We start from the raw sequence: 18,790 nt of genomic DNA, 5'->3' as shown, positions 1-18,790 counted from the left end.
GATAATCATAACAATATTAATACTAATCAATAGCCTATATTGACTACAAGGAAACTTATATAAGCATTTTTATAATCCTTAAAAATATATTCAAGATGGGCCCAGCACAGTAGCCTAGCAACTAAAGTCCTCACCTTGCACTCACTGGGATCCTGTACAGGCACTAGTCATGTCCCGGTGGCTCCACTTCCCATTCATCTCCCTGCCTGTGGCCTGGGAAAGCAGTTGAGGACGGCCCAATCTCTTGGGACCCTGCACCCATGTGGGAGACCTGGAAGAGTTTCCTGGCTTCAGATTGGCTGAGCTCTTACCATTGGGACCACTTGGTGAGTGAACAGGCTGATGGAAGATCTTCCACTCTGTCTCTCCTCCTCTCTGTAGATCTGACTGGCTAATAAAAATAAATAAATCATTAAATAATTAAATATATATATAAAGATTCAGGGTAGATCTAATTGTCCACATTAACATGTAAAGAAATTGAGTTCCAAAGAGCTTTATTAACTGGTTGAAGAAAACGGACTCCTTAGAAATTCCCATATTTGCAATCAGTCCTGTTCAAGCTCTTAGTGCGTCACCCGAGAGAATCATTTCTATAGAACGTACTATTATACTGCTTCATGTTCTCTAGTATTCCTCTTCAAAAACCTTCTAAGCATTCTATCATGAAAATTGGCGAAATTGATGATAAGCAGCTTTGTAATTTAAAAATGCAACTCACATGGCACTCATCATATTATGGTGGAAAGAACTCTTGTTGTTACTGGATTCAGATTTGGGCCAGGAAATTAGCGATGGAGAATATTCTTGCACATGACTTCCACACTTTTCATCACCTTTCCAGGCCTTTTTTAGGTCATCCCATCTCCTCTCCCAAGACCAATATTGTATAGGATCATATCTTCTTCATGGCAAGGTCTTAAATTTTTTTGGACATAGAGTATGGACTAGTTACTTCTTTAAACCATAGAAATTGTAAGTGATGATAATTTTTAACATTATTTTTCACAGATATTATGAATTCCTCAACCCTAAATAAGCATCTGAAATCATTGAGGAGGTCTGCTTGGTTCTGTTTTCATCTAATTGAAGAAAATTCATATCGTTTCTTAAAGATTATATACACAGGCATACAATTATATCAGCATTTTTTTTTACAGTTTGGACTATTCAACAAATAATGAGTTTGTTCAGAGAATTATAACCTAAAGAAAAAAGATTACTGTTTTTTGCTGAGATGACCTTAACTGCAATGTCTCTGGGTGATGCTGATATAATTAAAATTAAAACCTTCATGGGGCCCGGCACAATAGCGTAGTGGTCAAAGTCCTCTCCTTGAATGAGCCAGGATCCCATATGGGCGCCGGTTCTAATCCCGGCAGCCCCACTTCCCATCCAGCTCCCTGCCTGTGGCCTGGGAAAGCAGTCAAGGACGGCCCAAAGCTTTGGGACCCTGCACCCGCGTGGGAGACCCGGAAGAGGCTCCTGGCTTTGGATCAGCACAGTACCGGCTATTGCAGTCACTTGAGGAGTGAACCATTGGGCGAAAGATCTTCCTCTCTGTCTCTCCTCCTGTCTGTATATCTGCCTTTTCAATAAAAATATAAATAAATCTTTAGAAATAGAAAAAATTTTTAAAAACCCTTCATGATACTATGCTTTGCCTAGGGTTATGTTCAGTATTAGTCAAAGATGAAAATACAAACAACTTCACGCGCGTCCCATAATAAGGTTTAATAGGTCAGAGAAGCACTGGAATGAAATGAATACCCACCAGTTCCAGAGATAACCAGTTAACTTTGCCCTTTCTGGAAAAGTCCTGTACTTGAATATATGCATCAGATTGTCCTTTATAAACAATCAAATCCATACCAATCACTATATGGCTTGCCTCTTTCCACAGTTGTACTTTGGAGGACATTTTATCATGGTATTGTAGAGTTGACTGGAGAATTAATTAACTGCTAGAGTCAAGTTTCAATGCTGTGGCTCTGTGTATACACGTTCCACTTGACTAGCCCGCTGACGGTCATCAGCCCTTTCCTGCATTGAGCTTTGCCCTGGATGTTTCTTGACCTACTTTGTCTTACCTTTGGACTGCTGAGCAAATTAAAATGAGAAGACTAAAGATGTCCATTCATAGTTACTTTTTTAAGAAAAATATTTATTTATTTTTCCTGAAAGGCAGATTTACAGAGAGAACTAGACAGAAAGAAAGATCTTTCATCCTCTGGTTCATTCCCCGAGTGGCTGCAACAGCCGGAGCTGAGCTGATCCAAAGCCAGGAACCAGGAGCTCCCTCCAGGTCTCGCATGAGATTGCAGAGTCCCAAGGCTTCAGGCCATTTTCTGCTGCTTTCCCAGGCCACAAGTAGGAAGCTGAATGGGAAGTGGAGCAGCCAGGACACAAACCGGCACCCATATAGCATCCTGGCACTTTGTAGGGGAGGATTAGTAAATTGAGCCATTGTGCCAGCCGTGACTACTTGTTAATAATATTAAATCCAATGTTCTCTGTTTCTAGGGAAGACATAAATGTTTAAACAGATATCTGACATTAACGTTTTGATGCCATGCAATGATGAAGTATAATAGTTCCTGTGATGCTCGCACCATGGCCATGTTGAAGAGATGAGGATCAGATACGAGCCTTAGAGTTGTAAATGACTTGCCCAAAATAACTCATGGTTGTCCCATAGCTGAATCCAAGTATCTTGATTCCTTTTAATTTAATTTCTAAGATTTCTTATTATTTCTGTTGATTTTATTTTATACACCATCACTTATATGTTATACCTTGTAAGAAAACAGTGTGTAGTCTCTCAAATTCTAGCTGGAGAGATGGTCTGATTTCCTGTTTGTCTGCATGAGTTCCAGCTGCTTGGTCATGAGCATGTCCCATAACCTCTCTAAGCTTCAGAGTTCCTATCTAGAGAAATAGGCCTAACACAGCACCTTCTTCGTAGGCTCATGTATGAGTACCAAATTCCATAATGCTGGCCAACTTTTTATGACACAGAAAATGAACCTTCAAAAAGGCACTCATGATTTACCAGCTCATTGGCTGGACATTTAAGTTGAAAATAGTGCATACATATTCCCTAAAAGTGAAACTTTTTGTAATGCCAAATGAAGATAGTTTTTAAATACTGGAGTTATACGTAGCGCTTGTGAGAATAATGTGTACTTCCTACAGTGTTTTTTTTAAAGAAAGTATTCATTCAGAATCATAAGCCTAAAACTGTGAAACAAATTCCAAAGTACATTTTCTTCCTTCTCTAAGATCTTGAAACTACCCATTAGTCTCTTGAAGTGCAATCATAAATCCTGCAAATTTGGTCTTCCAAAGTGAGGTCTAACAGTTGTCCTTCCCACGTGCCAGCCTCTGTATCCGTCTTCCAGCTTCAGTTTCTTCAGTGTGCACATCCTAGTCTTAAGTGGCTACACATTAAACTGAACTGCTGTGTTGTCTTTGGAGGGTTACTGGATACCCATTCTGATCTGAATCTGTTGCTAACATTTAAGTATAATCTCCACAATAATGTTTTTCCTATTTCTCAAGTGAGGATCTTCATTTTTCCTTTCTGGAAGAAGCATACAATTGGGAATACAGAAACAAAGAATTTAGTACTAGTTATAGCACTAACTAGCAAAGTGTTTCATCTCTCTGAATATTCCCTGGATATTTTCATTCTTGTCTGCAAAATGAGACCAGTGGATGCCATCATATGTGGGAAGATGCTCTGAATAGCATGGTGATGAAATACATTACACTCATTACAGTCATGGAATTAGCAACTGATTGGGGAGAGATTCAGGGGAACACAGCATTGGAATCTAACTAGAGCTTAGGTGGAATCAGAGCAAAAAGTACACTTTCTGACATAGAGATTCTTTCTAGAAAGCTTTAGTGGACAAAGTGGGATCAACTTGAGATAGGGAGGAAAAAATATAGGATTTCTATAATTGAGAAAAGTAATTCTGGCGTGGAAGCTGTTTCATACTGACTGTACAATCAAGAAAATAACAGAATGTGCTTAAATATTGGTGATGGATGGCGCTGGGATTAATATACTCATAGAAACAAAAACCTGTGTGCTCCATAAATAATTTTGAAATTCTTAGTACATCACCAAAATCCACATCACTTATATTTTTTCAGGTACATTGCCTTAGGGAGAGAAAGTTTTCTTATTCACATCTTGGGATTATGTCTCTTGAACCAAATTTTATAGGAAAAGATGGGTCGTATATCAAAGGTTAATGACAAGCCATTTCTCACAGTGCTCTTTTGTGGCCATCAAGTTGCCTGGTAGCAGGGGTTACTGAAAGGCATTGGAAGTTCACTGGGCCCTTTGCCTTTGTTACCCAGAGAGTTCCCAGCAGGTTGAAGCAACTTCCTGTAAGGCTATGGGCTGCTATCTCATCCCTATTATTTTCTGGGAGATTCAGAGCATCTTGTCCTGTAAAGAACCAATGTCATGTCCCACTCACACAGTTGATTTACCATTGTATATATTGCACTTTTAGTGTTCAAAATATATAAACTTCAGTCATCTCTGAAGATGCCGAAATAGGACGTTTTTCCCTTTATTTGGGGGGATATGTATGTGCAGTATGGCATAAATATAAGAGCATAAATAGCTAATTAACTGGAAGAACCTCGGTTCTTACTGCAGTTTTGACAGTATTGCAGCAGCCAGACTGCTCCACTATTTTATCCTTCTTGAGAGATGTATCTCAGAATGATTTGGGAAAGACATTTTCTAATGTAAATTTCATTCTGAAATTGTTTCAGGATGCTTGAGGATGACCTGAAGCTGAGCAGTGATGAAGATGAGCTTGAGCCTGTGAAGACCTTGACCACTCAGTGTACTGCTACTGAGCTGTATCAGGTACGAAGAGATTAATGTGTGATTTGGGGCCTAAACAGAGTGAGAAAAAGAAACTGGGATATTTTGCTGAAAGAAGGGTGGCAAAACAAAGTGGGAGAAGAGAGGACTGTTCCTGGGACACTCTACCCTCGGCTTTTTTTTTTTTTTTGACATGGAATTTATACATAACACAACAGAATAAATCAATACCTTTCACCAAAACACCAATATTACAATTTTGTTGTTGTGTTGTTGTTGTTGTTTTAAACTAAGCCACTTAGGGCCCTTGCAATAGCATTACCTAACATGTTTCATCACAACTCATGTATACAGGTATAAAAATGATCAATAAGAAAAGAGATAATGCACCTAAATTCACAGATTAAAAACAGACTAGAAAGAACAAAAGACACTGTCATCTTACATATCAGGAAATGTAACAAGTATATGATAATTCAGTATGTTGAAAGTTATCACCTTGATTTTCTGTGACCATAAGCTATTATGGTTCAGATGGTTTGGATGTTGAGTATCCTCCAAAGGCCCAAATAGTAAAGAGTTGGTCCTCAAAGTCCTATGTTTATGGTGCTACAGGGTGGAAACTTCACCCATTTATGGTATGTTGAGAAGAGTCCTTTGGCAGGTGGTCAGATTGGATGGGGTTGTCAGGGTGAACCCCTGTGGTTACATTCCCACGGCTTTCTAAGAAGGCTCACAGACACACATGCTCCCTCTCTCCAGGGGATGCCCTTGGCCAGTAACATCACTACCACAAGAGACTGAACCAGTGGGCTCTTCCCAATCTTGGACTGTAAACCTGCAAAACTGTGAACCCAAATAAACAAATGTCCTTCACAAATAGCTTGTATCAAATTTAGGTATAAGAACAAGAAGCTGACACACATACCACACACAGTATAGTAAAATAACCCTCAAGAAAGGATGTTGGTCTTTAAAATCTTGATTTATAGGAATGACAAATGCCTTTGAGAATAGTTTGTTCAGAATCATTGCAATTATAAAAGTACTTCATTTAAGAAATCTATCTATAATCAATCTGAAATGGCAGTGCATTTTAAAAATGGCATTGATTTATAATGTTTGCATTTCCAAAGAAAACATATAAAGAACTTAAAAAAGCAAGGTAACTGGTTTTCAAAAAAAGTATCAGTAAATCAAAAAATTTACTGCACAAAAATATGTACTTCTAAGGTGTTTCTAATAAATTAATTCCAGAACATTTTATGTATATATTTTTATATATATAATCCATGATAATCTATAACAGAGGGCCTATAATATTAAAATAAATGAAATTCAAAGGTACCCCCTTCATAAAATATATTTAACATTAGTTTTTCTGAAATGTAAGGAATGTAGCAATATGTACAACTCTTACGTATTAGTATAATGCATAATAAGGAAGGTGGGCTGTTGGTGGTGGCGGTTGTTTTTTGTTTGTTTTTCTAGATTGATTCATTTCATAGAGAGATAGAGAGGTTTTCTGTCTACTGGTTCACTCCCCAAATGGTCCCAATTGCCAGGCTGAAGTCAGAAGCCAGGAGCTTCAGCCTGCCTTCCACATGGGTGGCAGGTTCCCAAACACTTGAATTGGCTTCTACTGCTTTTCCCAGGCCATTAGCAGGAATCTGGATTTGAAATGGAGCAGCCAAGATATGAACCTGCACCCATACGGGATGCTGCATCACAGGTAGTCAACCAGCCCCTGGAATAGTTTTCACAAATACAAATCCCTTCCCTTACCTCCCCCTGCTCGTGTTCTTGCCTGGGCTTTTGAGAAAGGGCAGGTAGCAAAGATGATCGTAGTGTCCTGGGATAGGTTAAATCAGCTCATGGTTTCACTGGAGCTACGGTAAAGAGAGGCTGAGTCCTTTAAACATGTTACACACATAATTGCCTCTTTTTACTGTTCGTACACGTACTGGTCATCAGGAAGCAACGGGGATTATCTTTCCCTCTGTTGGTCTACTCATGAGACGTACTTCCCTTTGGAGACTCTAGTGTGAGGCTTAAAGACCCTACTCACCAACTGAGAGATGAGTGTAGCTGCTCCGTTCACCTTTCCCAGAGGCAGCACTACAGAACGCGGCTGAGAGGCCATTCGCCTTTCGTGCAACTCACACGAACTTTTAGGTAGCAGGCATTTGGCAAAAGTTTGCTGCTGCCCTTCTTCCATTCTATATTTGAAGTATTTGCAGTATTTCCCCATTCCATAAGATGACAAGGATGTGTGTTTTTAGTATTTCTATGAGACTGGACTTTCTGAATCAAAAACGGTCAACTAGCATTTATGACCTATGAGAAAACCTAATATGGTTTTTAGACATAAATTTGAGAACTTCATTGGGAGGGCCTGGAGCGATGGCACATTGGCTAAATCCTCACCTTGCTTTTGAAAAGATCCCATATGCACACCAATTTGTGTCCCAGCTGCTCCACTTTCCACCCAGCTAGCTGCTGTGGCCTGGGAAAGCTGTGGAGGATGGGTCAAAGCCTTGGGACCCTGTACTCACATTGGATAATCTCAGAAGCTCTTGGCTCCTGGTTTTGGATCAGCTCAGCTCTGGCCATCAGAGCCACTTGGGGAGTGAACCAGCAGATGAAAGATCCCTGTCTCTTCTCTCTGTAAATCTGCCATTCCAATAAAAATAATCAAATCTTTTTGAAAGGAAAGATAATTTTATTGGGCATCCTGCATCTATTTGGAAGTAGATGTTCATACTGCATAGTGCCTTTACTTCATGGTGTGCTAGCCTCCCTTGTACAGTTCATGTATGTATTTGTTGTTCATATATGTATTTGTTCATATATGTATTTGTTTACATGCATGTGTGTGTACTTTACATATTTTTTGTATTTTATCACAGAGAACATCTATTTGTCCTTTGGGGACTGGTTTACTTATATATATGCTAAAATCATTTACTTTTATTGTGTCAAATTCATATAATATAAAATTTATCATTTAAAAAGAAAAAGTTCAGTAACAGTGCATCCATCACCAGTTCCATAAAATTTTCATCATTCCAAATGGAAATCCCAAACCCATTAAAAAGTTCTTTTCCGTTGACCGCCACCTCCATGTTCTGCCACTCACTAATTTGCCTTCTTTTTCAATGGATTAGCTTACTTCATATAAATGAAATCCTGTAAAATGATCCTGTCTGGCTGGCTACTTTCATTTCCCACAATGTTGTCTAGGTTCTTCTCTGTTGTGTATGTGTCAGTGTTTCATTTTTTATATCTGATTAACATTCCATGGTATAGTAAGACATCATTTTGTTTATTGTTTCAAAATTAGATGAACATTTCAGCTGTTTCTTTTGACTATTGTAAATAGTGCTGCTATGAACATTTGTATTCACATTTCTGCATGAACATATGTTTTTGATTCTTTTGGGTACATACCTAAAAGTGAAATTTCTGGATAATATGGTATTAAGTTTATTGAAGAACTATCCAATTTAAATTCTTTTGGGTACCATAATGCCATTACCTCATAACGGGAACAATCATACCTCTAGGAACAGAAGGACAAGAGGTATTGAGACTTCCATTTTTTTAAGTCAGCTTAACTCTGTGCAAGGTACAATTTAGTTTTCCTGCCTCATTTTGACTTCACAGAGAGAGATCAGAGTCTCTTTCTTGAGCAATAGCACTGTAGAACCTTTCTATCTGTGGCAGTGTTTGGGGTAAAACAAGCAAATGTGTCAGTCCATTAAATGATGTGCCCAAGGAGCCAGATGACACCAACACTGTAAATAGAAACTTTCCCAGAAGCCAGTAACTGCAATCATGCATATATAGACCAGTCTAGAAAAGTCATTTGCCTTCTTGAGGCATCCCCAAGTCAGCTCATTAGTATTCATCAAATCCTGAGTCATGTGGAAAAAATCAAATTGTCAAAAAATTTTGGAGAATATCTATGACCTTATGCTGTGGTTGGAGCATGGGGAATCTCAAGAGAATGCTTTTCAAATACAAGTATCAAAATGATTAAGATGGGCCATCCTTCAGTTTGTCATTTTGGTATCAAATATTTTGCAGTCAGAGAAACCGTCTCTTTTCCTGCCCCACCATGGCTCCTTCCACAGAAGCGTAAGCATGCTAGATAGGCTGACAGATCCTGTGCATGAACACCAACAACACAACCAGGTGGTGCTTCGATGTTAAGGATTATTCCCTCATATGGGAAAATGAAGCAGAAGGCCTCATGGAAGAATGACAACACACAAATTCAAGATGCCAAGTTGTTATCCCAGGAGGGTCAGGGTCACAGAGAAACATTTTTTTAACTAAAGATTGCATCTTCTAATGATCCTTTAAAGTCAGAGGTGCAGCAAAACATACACATGATGTTTCAAGAAGCAGTGGTAATTGCACTCTGAAAGTATTTGTTAAAAATTTAGGTGTTCATTAGACATCTGCAGTTGGGACAGTTTAAGAAGTAGAAACTCACGTTATGTGTTTTAAGATATTTTGGAAAGAAAAAAAAGTGGGCCAGTGTAGGAAAGAGAAAATGTAGCTCTTTAGTGACTTAGACATAGTTTTTGAATTCTGACTATTTCAAACTGGGTCACCTTGGGCCAAAGATGAAGTGTTCATAAAAAAGCAGTAGTGATAGCACCTACTTCATTGAGTCAAAATGCAAATTCATCGAGTAAGTGAATATAGTAAAAAGTTGCTTGACATTATGCTTACTATGCTTACCACATAGAAAACGCTCACTAATTATGATAATCATAGTCATCACACTACTACTAATAACAGCCTAACAAATCTTGTATTCTTAGAGATGTTGGACCCTTATCTTCTAATGATTGGGATGGTAAAGAGCTGCTGTATTCTAAATGTGACAAAGCTAAATAAAAAATTCCATCTGGAATTTGTGTATCTGATCATGAGAATGTTTAAGTGTACTTGTCAAGAGAATGGCTTCAATTCTGACTCTCACATAGTATCTGCATTACTTTGGACAAACTACCTTTATCATCTTTGTTTCACATCTCTCACCAATAAACTAGGATGAAACAGTCTTGTCTAACTCCTAGAAGTAGTTGAAGGACTGAATGAAGATGAGAAAGCGTTTTGAAAACAATAAATACTACATGAATAAGTGGTCGTTGTTCCTTATGATTGTTTTAAGCATGGACTACAAGGTCTTTTTTCAGATCTGTAAAAAAAATGCTCTCTCTGGTTTTGGATGAGGTGTCTGTAGGGATTTGCCAAAAGTGGGACTGATTGTCCTACATAGCCCCCAAAGGCATATGTCAGACACAAATGGCCCCAAGTTCTCTAAACCTCCAAGAACTGTTTTAAAAACAGAATTCTCAGGAAGAAAGTCTGAGTAGTGAGTGATACTCCAAATCCTCCAGGAAATTATATGGTTCTAAAGGTTTTGCCTCAAAGAATCGATATAGCTGAATTGTTGAGTCATACCGTTTGATGACAACTCTTGCCTTCTCTTTCTTAGCTCCTATTATGTCCCGAGGAAAAGTCTATCAAGCTTAGTGATAACACTGTATGTTTGGGTCTGCTTTGTCACGAGCTACCCTTGGATAGAGCATAAGTAACCACTTGAATTGGACACCAAACATTGCAAAATTTCACAAGCATTATAATTGGATACAACTTGTGTTGGTGTCCATATAGTCCAACACGTTGTGATATGCTATTTTGGGAAAACTTTAGATTCAGTGACATAGTTGGGATGTGGGTGGTGAGTGATACTCATTGCCTGTTTGCATTTTTACTTCTGAACTGCCACTGTTGTCATTTAATATTGTATCCTGCATGACCTTCCCCATGTAACACCTATTGAATTGCCATTTTCAAGCCAGTCATCCAGGAGAAGCAGTGTATTGCAATGAGCCCACTGTGGCTCGGCTAAGGAGTGGCCTTATGGTAAGAATACAGCTTCTTGGTGAGGAGGGAAGGCTGTTCCCTGCATACTCCAGGATCATGGCACTCACTGTAGCTTTGCTCTTCCTTTTTGTTGAAATTTTCTTCTTATTTCTTGGAATTGAAGGAGCCACTGAAAATGAGGAGTTCAACCTGGAATCAATTTTCATTTACAGCTGAGAAGCAGTTATTGATGCTTTGCTTGCAGTTCAATAAAAGATCTAAAGATATATAGACCTTGTGATTCTCTTTCAATACAAGCAGGCTAATCAGTCTCAAATGTTTTTTAACAAAGAAATTTTATTGAGAGGTTTATTAAAATCACTGTCTCTAAGGTTTAGGCAAGCCACAATTTGACCTATTTTAAGGCTTCTCTAACATATAGTTGGTAAGCTGCAGAGCTCATATTCATACAATCGAGTAAACGTCTACTTAATGCCTCATAGAGCATTGTTGTGATGTTTGATTTACACAGCTCCAAGGACACTGTGAGTTAGTCTCCAGCGGGGTCATTCGAGTTGTTTGGATTTTGAAGATTGGTTGGATTTTTCCATGGCTCTCTCTTGCCCCAGTCATCTCAGACTGGCATTAGAATAAGCAGAATTTAGAAATAAAAGATCGCAAAATAGGTTTTGTTAGCAATTGCCTTTAAGGATGTTTTAATATGAATATCATCCTGTTGTTAATGTAAATTAGATGCCTCTGTGTAGCCCAGTGAAAATTCAGAAAATGTTTAATCTGTCATGAAATGTTCAATTATTGACCAGGTTCTGGTAGGGCATTCCAGATAAAGCTTGACGTGGCATATTGGTTTTTTTAAGCAAAACTCCACAAATCAAAATTTCTTCTAGCACAAAGACATTCTAATATGTTTGGTTCAGTTAACTTAGGATTACCCTAGTACTCTTTGAAATATGTTCTTTGAAATATGTGTGCTTTTCTGGTGTGTTTGTTTTTGTTATTGTCATATCAGCTTATTGGCCAGGTTACTATTTGGTAATCTCAAACGAAATTAATTACACAGCAGCTGAAAACCTAAACATTCTGACCTCTTTGGGATGTATTGCTATGATTCATGTTGAATTTTTAGAACACAGAAGCCAAGTTAAATCAAAAGTTCACTTTGGCTTTTAACGTTTACTAATAAAAAAGATGCGGTGAATGATGCTCCTCCTATCAGCTAGGTCTTTCAAGCCTATGGACTGCATTGACTACATGAGCTGTGACAAGAGCTACTTTCCCCTGCCTTACTCATTCAGATTTTGTTGCCACAGTTCTCATCATGCTGAACAAGTTGTTACTTCCCCGAGGTTTCTCCACATTTCCATTTACTTTGTTATTGGGAGAAAGGCTGGGAAGGCCTCTTCTGGTAATGACATCAATACAGCGCACACAGCACGAGAGGTCAGCCTGTCTGAGCCAGAGAAGCAGCACATGAATTAGAACAAACCTGGCTGCAAAATAACTTCGATAGTCATTTAATATAAACAGTTTATCTGTCATTGCTTTTCATTGAAATCCCCTTGCAAAACGGTAGAGTTTAGACCATTAAGGCTGCGAAACACAGTTGAATAAAGTGCAGACACTGTCACACTCAACATCTTTAGCAATTAGAGAATGAGAGAACATTTCAATTTATTGCTTAAAGACAAGAAAGTAAATAGGATAACATTGGCCTTTGTATTTCCAAGATCATTTCCCATTTGGCTGTGTTATCACAGACTAATAAAAAAAAAACTGCTTAGGGCTTCTATTTTCTGATTTTTAACATTCTTGAGGCAAGTCTATGATTGTTCTGAAATCTGAATGGTGAATCTTTTCAGTGTAATTAGGTTTTCTACATTTCATACTAAATATTTTGACTTGTAATTATATCTGTTGAATAGAATGCCTTGAACATACAGAGTTGCATAGAAGGGCAGTGTTTTCACATGTTGTGCTTGTCCTTCTATGCTTAATGAATTATCCATTCATGAGGATTTCAGTTGCATGGTCAATGCTGTTTACCTTAGCACTTTCCTTGTGGTGAACTTAAATCTGACACTGGCGAGGGTGTCCTGCTTGCCCTCAGATCAAATACAGTGTAATGGGGTCTGATAAGTTATTTTGGCAAGGACAGCTTTAAAATAAAACAAGACTGACTATAGATTTTCATCTATAAACATACATGCACACGCATGGGTATGTACACGATCCACATATACCACATATATTTGTGTGTATACACACATACACACTCACATACACACAGTGGCAAGGAAATAGCAGCCACCTCTGGCAAGCTATGGACCTCTAAGTACACATTTGAATTGCAGTGTCAGAAATAGGAGCCATCATAGCATTGCTGTTGTCACTGCTACTGAAGGATGTTGCTGACAGTGTTGGCTCTTTCTCCATTTGCGCCAAGAACTTCCTTTTTCTCGGGTCCTTTGAGCATTCCAGTTGGATCTCATTGTGTGGTCGAGTGTAGGAAATTGCATCTTTGAGTCGTTCATAATGAAGCTGCAGGAAATGTACCACATGTGCCTAAGTTTATTGGAAGTTTCCAAGCATTGAGTTTAATTAGGGTTCTAGAATGTATCTACAGCAACATGGACGTGTCCATAAAAGCTGCATAGTAAAACACATTGCCAAATCGAAAATGTAAAATTTTGAAATTTATATGCTGGCTTTGAAACATTTATGATGCTTTGGATTAGGGCTCAGGTGTATTATTTTCCACCCCCCGTGTTCCCCCAAATATGTACCTTCTGCTAGAAAAGCCGTCAGGCAGGCTGAAAACTATAAGGGCATGGTTCTATTTGGAAAATAGAATGTACCTTATTTTAAGATGCCATATTTATCTTCCTATTTAAAAAAGCATTAAGCATTGTAGGTGCACAGAAGAGTACCTGAGGTTTGAGACTAGATATCTATTAAGATTAATCATTCAAAATACAATTGAACTGGCAGATTAAAAAGTAGATATTTCCGAAGTGTATAGGATCACTCAGTCCCTATTTCACATAGGACATATATCATGGGACTCTTTGGAAGACTATAACAAAAGTTTATAAACTTGTCAAAGCTTGTTTACTGTTAAGGATGTGGACTCATATTTTGTATTTAGCCCCCAATCATATGTATGAGCATAAATGTATACATAAGAAATATTTCTGTGTGTGTATTAAAACATGGGATACTAGAGACCTAAAAGAACCATAGTCTTTACTTTAGCTTTTTAATTATGAAAATATAGAAACTTATAAAAAACAGTTAGTATCTATATGCAAATAAACATAAATTTAGCCTCATCATCCAAAATATAGCATTGCTCTAAAGGGACAGAAAGGCTCGACAGACTATTATGCTGATGGTTAAGATGTAGCAGCACTATTCATTCCCAAATTTATGGAAAGCTACAACATTTAGTGCCTACTATCTTTTAAGCACATTATTGTCATTTTTTCAAGATGCATGGTAGGAAGAAAGTCTCTTTCAGATATTGTCTGCCATCAAACGACACGTGTCATTTGGTGAGGTGTCCCCCCACCTCAGCATGAGGGGCAATAGGACTCAAATTGGTTGGGAAAAGGAAAATTGAATTTTCAAATCCATACACCCCAGGGGAACAGAATGTCAGCGTGCCACTTGCATTGGCCCTGCTAATGGGGAATATAAACACCTCAAGCCAATACTGAGATGCCCTACAAAGTGTCTCCATATTTACTCCACTTAGAGAATTGTTAGTGTTGACGCATGAGTTTATGCACGAAATATGCTTCTTCATGAAAAGCAGCACCTTTTTCATTAAATTGCTATAAACCCAAACTTTATAGCATATGAAGAAAATCGTCATCTGAAGAATTTATCTTTTTAAAGGTCTACCTTCCTTCCTTCCTTTTCTTACTTTCTTCCTTCCATCCTTCCTTCTTTCCTTCTTTCTCTTCTTTGGAAGGCAGATTTACAGAGAGGGAGAGACAGAGAATCTTTGATCTGTTGGATCACTCTGCAGATGGCCATAATGGCCAGGGCTGGACTGGGCTGAAATCAGGAGCCAGGAATTCATACCTGTGCTCCATTTGGGTGTCAGAGGAACATTCAAGACTAAAACCAGTACCCATATGAGATGCTGGTGTTATAGGAAGTGCCTTCAGCTGCTAAACCAAAACATTGGCCTATAAAGGGTTTTCTAACCAGCAAAATCACCAGTGTATATCGAACAAGACACAGTTCCATGTGATTCTGAACCCTGTTATACCTCATCTTTGTACTAGACACTCAGAAAAACTCTTTACTGGTTGCTATGTTAGTGAGATGCACATGTGTGCATGAGCAGGGCCTGCTATTCAGTCCCTATTTGATGGACCACGGTAGAATCTTGAGTAGAAATGTAATCCAATAAAAAAGGGGAAGCCTTAACGGATTTTGAGAAAAAGAGACATGGCCAAAGTGTGGCCTTAAGGAATTCATTTTAGAACACAGCATTGGGGTGGGTGGGAAACTGGGTGGGGCTTCTCCCCACCTATTTACCCATTATCCCCATTTACCTCAGAGACATGAAGGAAACAATATGGAAATAATAATGTTACCCACTTTCCTGTAGACCTTGAACCTTTTTACCCAAATTAACTATGTAAAGATTGTCAAAATAAAAAAATGAAAAAAAAGAACACAGCATAAAATGGGGTAGGATTTTAAAGGGAGGTGATCAAATTTGTGAGGAAGTGTACCATGGATCCAGAGGCACACATGCATGAAGCATATCTCTCCTACTGGTGTCCACTGGGTCCCTCCATTTGTGTCTTTGAGTCCTCCAGCATTCTTTAAGGTCCACAGCACAATATGAAGACCTTTGACTGCCTTATTAGCAGGATTCATTGTTCTGATCAATGCTTACTAAGTGAGTGTTGAGAGGAAAATACAGTTCCCTCCACCTGAAAAAAATTTCTCTCAATCACTGCCTATCAGAATTTGATTCTTACCCCTGTATGTCTAGCACAGGCATGTTCCATTGATATCTATATATATAGATATAGATATATAGATATATATGATATACATATATATGTATACACATATATGCATATATATATTGAATATATATATATTCAATAAAACTTTGGATATCCCACTGCTATAAAGATTTGGCAATATGATTTGATTTCCTTGAGGTTCCAGGTTCAAATGCAGGACATTTCCATTTATCCCTCCAAGTTCTTATCCAGAGGGTTAAAATAGCAGATGACATCTTAAATGTAGCCCCTGGTTGTGAAATTAGAAATTCTGGAAAACATTCAGGTATTACAAAAAATTGAGTGACATTTCTCCACTTAATCATTCTAATAGTATATCCTCAGCCTATAGAGTGCAATGCCTCTTGCTATTTTCCTCATTCCTGTGAAATCTATACAATGCTGTATTTAAGCAGTTCATTTTTTATATTTGGTCAAGTGCTCTCAGTGTATGTCTCTTTAATTGATTTGACCAGATTATTGGTATTGATTTTAGGCCATCTGAATACTGTAATGATGAGTTCATTTGTTATTATAGAAGTTTCTCTTCTGAACTTAGGCAATCAATACAATTCACCAACACATGCTCTTAGTTTAGCGTAGAGTTCTATCTCATCAAATAAGCCTGTACAACTCCAAAAAGCAAAAGTCAAAGTGATAAACTGTTCTTAATTCATCTTTTTTCTGCTTTGCTTCCCTATTATTTAAGTTATCTGAATGATTAACTTGCCCCGTTCAAATTAAGAAACGTAGATACCAGTTTGGATGCGTCTGCTACTACAATTTCAGTAAACATTATGATCAGGACATGTAAAAGCCATATACATTAATACAAATGAAATCACATCTCAAGCTTGACTGACAGCATTATTATTGATTATAAAAAAGTGCCTGAATAAATAATCTTATTAAACGAGATCACTGCTACAGTGTCTCTAGGCCATCTAAGAGCTCACTTTGATCACCTCAACATAAAGGAAACATACTGCATTTTGTTTCTTACAACTCTCGGGAGGGGGCTAATGTCATAAATCTAGGTACAAATGTTCTGATAATGCTTCTTAAAAACCCAAATGTTTTGCTACATTTTCTGTAACCATTCATGTCCATTGCGTTAAAATATTAATTGATGGCACTGGAACAGGATTAACCTATAAAAAAACTTTTGGAAATATTTAGTCATTATACAATAATGACTTATACATAATTGATGAAGCTTCTAAGTGCTTTAATATGTAACATCTTTACTCTAAAGAAACATGATACTGGCACTTCGCGATAGTGTAGTGGTGAAAGTCCTCGCCTTGCACGCACCAAGGTCCCATATGGACGCCGATTCATATCCAGGTGGCCCTGCTTCCCATCCAGCTCCCTGCTTGTGGCCTGGGAACTCAGTCAAGGATAGCCCAAAGCCTTGGGACCCTGCACCCATGTGGGAGACCCAGAAGAGCTCCTGGCTCCTGGCTTTGGATTGGCTCAGCAGCCGTTGCGGCTGCTTGAGGAGTGAATCACCGGACAGAAGATCTTCCTTTCTGTCTCTCATCTTCTCTGTATATCTGCCTTTCCAATAAAAATAAATCTTGGAAAAAAAAAAAGAAACATGATACCAGGGTGGACATTAAGTAGTTAAGATGTCTGTCTCCCATAATCAGGTACCTGTGTCCATCTCAGGACTCTGACTCCTGACTTTAGCTTCCCGATAATGCAGACCCCGGGAGACATTTTGATGCTGGAATGATTGGGTCCCTCTGCTCGTGTGAGTGATCAGGATCATTGTTGGCTTCGGACTTGGTCCTAACCCAGCGTCACTCATTGTAGGTAGTTGGGAGAGAACCCGAAAGCGGGACTATTCTCTGCCCCCTTCCATCTGTCTCCCACTTCTTCTGTATCTCTCTCAGCCTCTATCTCCTTCTCTACACCCTTCCCTTCCCCTCTCAAATAAAAATATGCTTTCTAATCAGATAAATGAAATTAAATGTAAAAAGAATGAAATGTGATCTCTCCTATATTACAGTGGATGGGTCTCAATAGATGGCTACCTCATTTTAAAATGGTTTATTTATTTGATGAGTTAATTAGTTTAAAGGGAGGGAGGGGTAGAGAGAAAGATCTTTCTCTACTGGTTTACTCCTCAAACAGCCACAATAGCCAGGTCTGGTGCCAGCCCAAAGCCAGGGGAATCTGGGACCCATGCTAATTTCCAACAACAGTGGAAATCCTGCATGCACTTGGGCCATTTCTGCTGCCTTCCTAAGTTCCTTGGCAGGAAGCTGTATTTGAAGTGGAATAGCCAGGATTCCAGCCAGCACACCCATATGAGATGTCAACATCACAAGGAGTGGCTTAATCTGCTCCCTGACAGCGACTTAATTTGCATGCTTCTTTTTCAGACATTTATTTATTTTAGTTGAATGTTAGATTTACAGACAAAAAGGAGAGACAAAGAAAAAGATCTCCCTTCCACTGGTTCACTCCCCAAATGGCCTCAACATCTAGAAGAGCCAAGCTGATCCAAAGCCAGGAGCCAGGAGCTTCTTTTAGGTGTCTCACGCAGGCACAGGGTCCCGAGACATTGGGCCATCCTCTGCTGGTTTCCCAAGCAAGGATATAGATCAGAAGTGGAGCAGCTGGGATAGGAACTGGCACCTATATGAGATGCCAGCACCACAGTCAGAGACTTCGCCTAGCACACCATAGCACTAACTTCCCATCCTTCTTTTTTTCCAGCTCTTTTAGGTACTACCTCTACATTATATGGGTCTGTTAACCCAATGTTGACTGAGAATCACTTTAGCTTCAGTGCAGCATAAAGTTTCACCACATAAAAGAAAGACAATTTCTTCCTGTTTTGAGGACTATGAATTTAATGGGTGAGCAACTGTGAGTCTGTCCATAGCCACATCATTCCTCTAGAGGAAATAAATTTGCTCACATCAGGATATCTCAAAAAGTGCCGTGCTGGTTATGAGAGAGAAATCAACTTATAAGTACTCCTTGGAAT

General features: G+C 38.6%; 1 protein-coding gene across 4 annotated transcripts in view; it reads left to right on the top strand.

Annotated features, from left to right (window-relative positions):
- The window catches only part of AFF2 (AF4/FMR2 family member 2), a 462,047-nt gene that overhangs the window by 342,593 nt on the left and 100,664 nt on the right, over positions 1–18,790 (top strand). For all 4 annotated transcript variants that reach the window (XM_040999786.1, XM_040999784.1, XM_040999785.1 and 1 more), the window contains one exon: positions 4,798–4,894. In XM_040999786.1, coding sequence (XP_040855720.1) covers positions 4,798–4,894 — 97 coding nt within the window. The remainder of the gene's footprint in view (positions 1–4,797; positions 4,895–18,790) is intronic.

Source organism: Ochotona curzoniae, unplaced genomic scaffold (assembly GCF_017591425.1).
Source record: "Ochotona curzoniae isolate NIBS_2020 unplaced genomic scaffold, NIBS_Ocur_1.0 scaffold_1852, whole genome shotgun sequence".
In the NCBI taxonomy this organism is placed as follows: Eukaryota; Metazoa; Chordata; class Mammalia; order Lagomorpha; family Ochotonidae; genus Ochotona; species Ochotona curzoniae.
The sequence above is the reverse complement of the archived record's forward strand: the minus strand, read 5'-3'. Positions and strand labels throughout refer to the sequence as shown.